Raw genomic sequence first — 4,176 nt, 5'->3', positions numbered from 1 at the left:
AATAAAAATAAAAGTGTATACTGTATAAACCAAAAATATTAAGAACTTGTGTTCATTTTAAATATAAATTTTTTTAAACTTCCGAAAATACAAATACATTGAAAATGAATAAAAAACCGTATGAATAATATAATTTAAATAAGAAATAAAAACTGACGCCCTGATCCTTTACAGTAAATGTGTCACCAATGGCTACAGCTCTTTGCCAGCTTCTCAACTTTGATGATATTTTATAACCAGCATTAAACTGATTGAAGTCATCAGCTGTTCAAAGATAAAGCTCACGGTCCAAATGTAGATCTACGATGTTTCATTTAACCCTCGGCATGCTTTTAGTTACTGCTTCCGTCTCGTTGGTCAGATATTGTGTGAATGATATTGTTTCTTCTCGATGCTCACCGACTGCTCTGTTGTCCCTCAGCTCTTCCACATAGACTTCGGACACATCCTCGGAAACTTCAAATCTAAATTCGGCATCAAGAGGGAGCGAGTGCCGTTCATCCTCACACACGACTTCATCCACGTCATCCAGCAGGGGAAGACGGGCTACACGGAGAAGTTCGCCAGGTTCGTTCCTTCAAGTTCTTCCTGTTAGTTCTGCCTCTGCTTCAATTCAGATACTGTTTATACATTAAACTACCAAATACCAAAAGTTGGACGGTAAAAGAGTTTATTTGCAGCAACATTTTGACAGAAAAATATATTTGTTCCTGTCTGATTGTTGTTGTGGATTAAAAGAAGATGATTATGATCTGACGGTGGACTGTGGGAGGATTTACATGCTCTCAGAGTATCAGGGTTGTATCAGGTCACGGAGGACATTAGAGTCCAGGGCTGCATCTCAGGTCGGCCATTTTCATTTCCTCGCTCCTCGGTCTCGGTATCACCGGAAGTTGATTTGTCTGCGCCATCTGGAGTAGCGTCCCATGGCGCTTATTACTGCCGGAGGATCGAGGAGCGATAACCGAGGAACCACCAGACCATCCTCCGGTGAAGTCCTCAGAGACTCGCCCCGCCCCCTTACTGTGTATCGCTCACTGATTGGACGATGCAGTGCATGCACTGATCTGATGCTTCTTGACATGAGAGCAGTTTCCCAGCGGAGTGAAGAAAACACATGAAACTCACGAGACTCGCTCCTCAGTTTATACCGTGTTTTGTTTCAATTCATGTATCATTTAGTTAAAAATATTTGATATATCTGAACAACAAAGTGGTCAAAAAATCATTTTATTCATTTATTGGAAACATTTTCATGATCGATTTATTCGTTTATTCATTTTAAGAATGGCGTTTATCTTTTTTGAGAATGAGTTCTTAGTTTATTTTATTTATTTGGATCCACAACAGATGATACAAATATTTATGTCAGTAAATGTGTACTAACAGAGGCGGGGGTGTGTGTGACAATAACGGGGACCGAGTCATCAAAAAAAGGACGTCGCTTCACGTGACGCTCCGGAGGAAAGGACGTCCCATTGTTCTTAAAACTAATTTCCCTGCTTCTGGTGGTTTCCTTGCGTCCCTCCATGCTTCCCTGGTGGGAGGGACTAAACACAGGGAAACGACGCAAGTAAGCGACGCAAGGGGTCAATTTAACCGACCTGAGATGCAGCCAATGTAAGGTCATGGAGGGTATCACCCACCCCCCAGCAGATTGCATAGGTTTTGCTGTGCAGTATCGTGTCCCGCCAGCAGGTGGCAGCAAAGGCTCAGGCACTGATGAAGGTCTTCTGACGAGAAAAGTACTATATTTCTGTCTTGGCTTAGAAATACTGCACAGAGAACACGTATCCTAACTTATTCTGTATATTTGATTTGCTGTATTCAACCAGCCTGAAACCGGCCCTAATTAGGCTTTATTAAAAGGTCTTATTAAATAGTCTTTATGTTATGTGTGTCCCATAGTTTCCGTAAGTACTGTGAGGAAGCCTATCTGGTGTTGAGGAAGAACGGGAACCTCTTCATCACTTTGTTCGCCCTGATGCTGACCGCCGGGCTGCCCGAGCTCACCTCCGTCAAAGACATCCAGTACTTAAAGGTACACACACACGCGTCACACATTACTCCAACCAGCCAATCTGATCACAGGTCTGTCTTCTTCTGTTTGTATATTTTGTACATCTCTTCTGCTTTAATTATTTTTCGACAACTCTTATTGTGCAAAGAGGACACACTGTATGTGAGGGGGAAGAAACAAAAACTATAAAGTGAGCGTTCTGAGCTCCAGCTGTTTGCAGGAGGGTGATATTGGTCATCTAAGCCTGTAACGTGTCAGTGGGTTAACCGATCTGAACGAGGAATAACAGATCTCATCAAGGACGTCACTGGCCGAAAATGATACAAGCCTTGACAAAAGCTTCACAGGATTACTCAACACGTAACATCACCACTACATACAACCTGACTCTTCAGAGCAGTAGGAGATACTTGTGCTCAGCATTTACACTGATAATCAAATAAAAACTAATTATATGCATAAGTTATATGAATGTTTAATGTAGGCGTGTCGCTTTACGGCATGAAGTGATGATGTTTACGTTTCTTTGGGGGTGGGTGTAAATAGCCGAATAGCTGCCGTGTGTCTATTTTCACCCGGGTGCAAATAGACACTCGTAAAATTATTTATTTAATACAACTTAAAGTGAAGGCAAGAAACGATGTGGAAATAATTTGATAGAAGTATAGTATCAACATGAGAGTGGTTATCTGGACATTTTACTTTTTTTAAAGATTTGTTTGGGTACCGAAGCCTCGATTGTAGAGACAGAGTTGAAACAGGGAGACGAAGGCGATGACAAGCGGCAAAATGGTCCAGGGCCAGATTTGAACCGAAGAGAGGATCTGTAGGGCTTGATTTAGGAACTAAATGGTCACTTGTCCCAGTACGAGTCCCAGCGTGGACCAACAACCCCCCCCCCCCCCCGGTCAACAACTTCAAAATTCTGGGCTATGTATAAAAATCCCTGTCCCGCGAAAGTGTCTATTGGATTGTTGGTGATCCCTGGTGTATACCCTATCAGAGTGAACATGTAATTGTGAGATTAATAAATCCTTTTCTTCCCCTCTCCCCCCTCAGGACTCTCTGGCTCTGGGGAAAACAGACGACGATGCGCTGAAGCAGTTCCGGCAGAAGTTCGACGAGGCTCTGAGAGAGAGCTGGACCACCAAAGTGAACTGGATGGCCCACAACGTGGCCAAAGACAACCGCTCCTAGAGAGAGGAGTCCCTCACAGGTCAGGGGTCGGAGGTCAGGGGGAAAGGAGTGTACGGGAGGGGAAAGGTGCGCCAAGGAGACGAGGTGAAAGCCATCCTGATTGGAAGAAGGGAATTCAGCAGAGTATCTGAAACATGAGCAACCCCCTCCTCAATATACTGTACAGCTTCCCTTTCTGTCCGTATCACTCTGGCTCGGTGCCTCCTGAAAAGAAAAATCCAAAGTCATGGTCTGGAGACATTTCTGTGGAGTCATGGTGGGTGTAGTCGTTGCGAGTTTTGCACAGCAGCAGCGGATGGAGCTCACAGCCAAAGGAAGGGAAGTGAAGCGCCCACACTAAAGAATAAACTGTCCCTACGGAGCGCGTTCACGACGGAGAGCAGGAGGTTTCCTCTCAGACGGACTTTAATCTCCGCTTGTACGGACTCTGCAGGGTCGCTCGGTTTGACCGCGCCCCAGAACTGCTTTACGTACGGCGGAGATGGGTGACGGAATCGGAAAAGACACAAACGTCTGACCCACATGTCTAAAAAACAATGTGCACAAACGGCCACAGGAAGTGCATCTTAACACTCACTCCCGCTGCCTCAAAGTGTGCCTCAAAACTGCGGGAAGATTGTATTTTTTATGAGTTTTTTTTTTTTTTTTTTGCCATTTTAAGAATTTATCAAGAGACGTCTATGTGCCAGACTACTTTAGCAGTCCACAGAGAGAAACTTGTTTTAGGGAAATAAGGATTAGAGAGAGAATTTGAGAATAAAGTGGGTCCACTGTTTGAAACTCAGATATATTTTGGACCATTGAAACACTGGAATATTTTCAGAACGACTGAAAGCAGAATCCTCTTTTAGTGAACTAAACACTTTATTTTTTAAGGCGCTTTTATTTTCAAACGACAATTATTTCACACTTTGCAAATCAAGAACATCACTAGCCAACTTGTCCTAAAGTCTAAAAGG

General features: G+C 43.5%; 1 protein-coding gene across 1 annotated transcript; it reads left to right on the top strand.

Annotated features, from left to right (window-relative positions):
* Positions 1–391: 391 nt before the first annotated feature.
* LOC104961971 (phosphatidylinositol 4,5-bisphosphate 3-kinase catalytic subunit beta isoform-like) lies at positions 392–4,170 on the top strand. The gene is made up of 3 exons (XM_010790340.1): positions 392–567; positions 1,909–2,041; positions 3,080–4,170. The coding sequence occupies exons 1-3, from the start codon at positions 392–394 to the stop codon at positions 3,215–3,217; spliced, it is 447 nt and encodes a 148-aa protein (XP_010788642.1). The 3' UTR covers positions 3,218–4,170.
* Positions 4,171–4,176: the final 6 nt, after the last annotated feature.

The sequence above is a fragment of the Notothenia coriiceps genome, unplaced genomic scaffold (assembly GCF_000735185.1).
Source record: "Notothenia coriiceps isolate Sejong01 unplaced genomic scaffold, NC01 NC01_scaffold00034125, whole genome shotgun sequence".
Classification (NCBI taxonomy): domain Eukaryota; kingdom Metazoa; phylum Chordata; class Actinopteri; order Perciformes; family Nototheniidae; genus Notothenia; species Notothenia coriiceps.
Note: the sequence above shows the minus strand (reverse complement) of the source record. Positions and strands in the feature narration are given on the sequence as shown.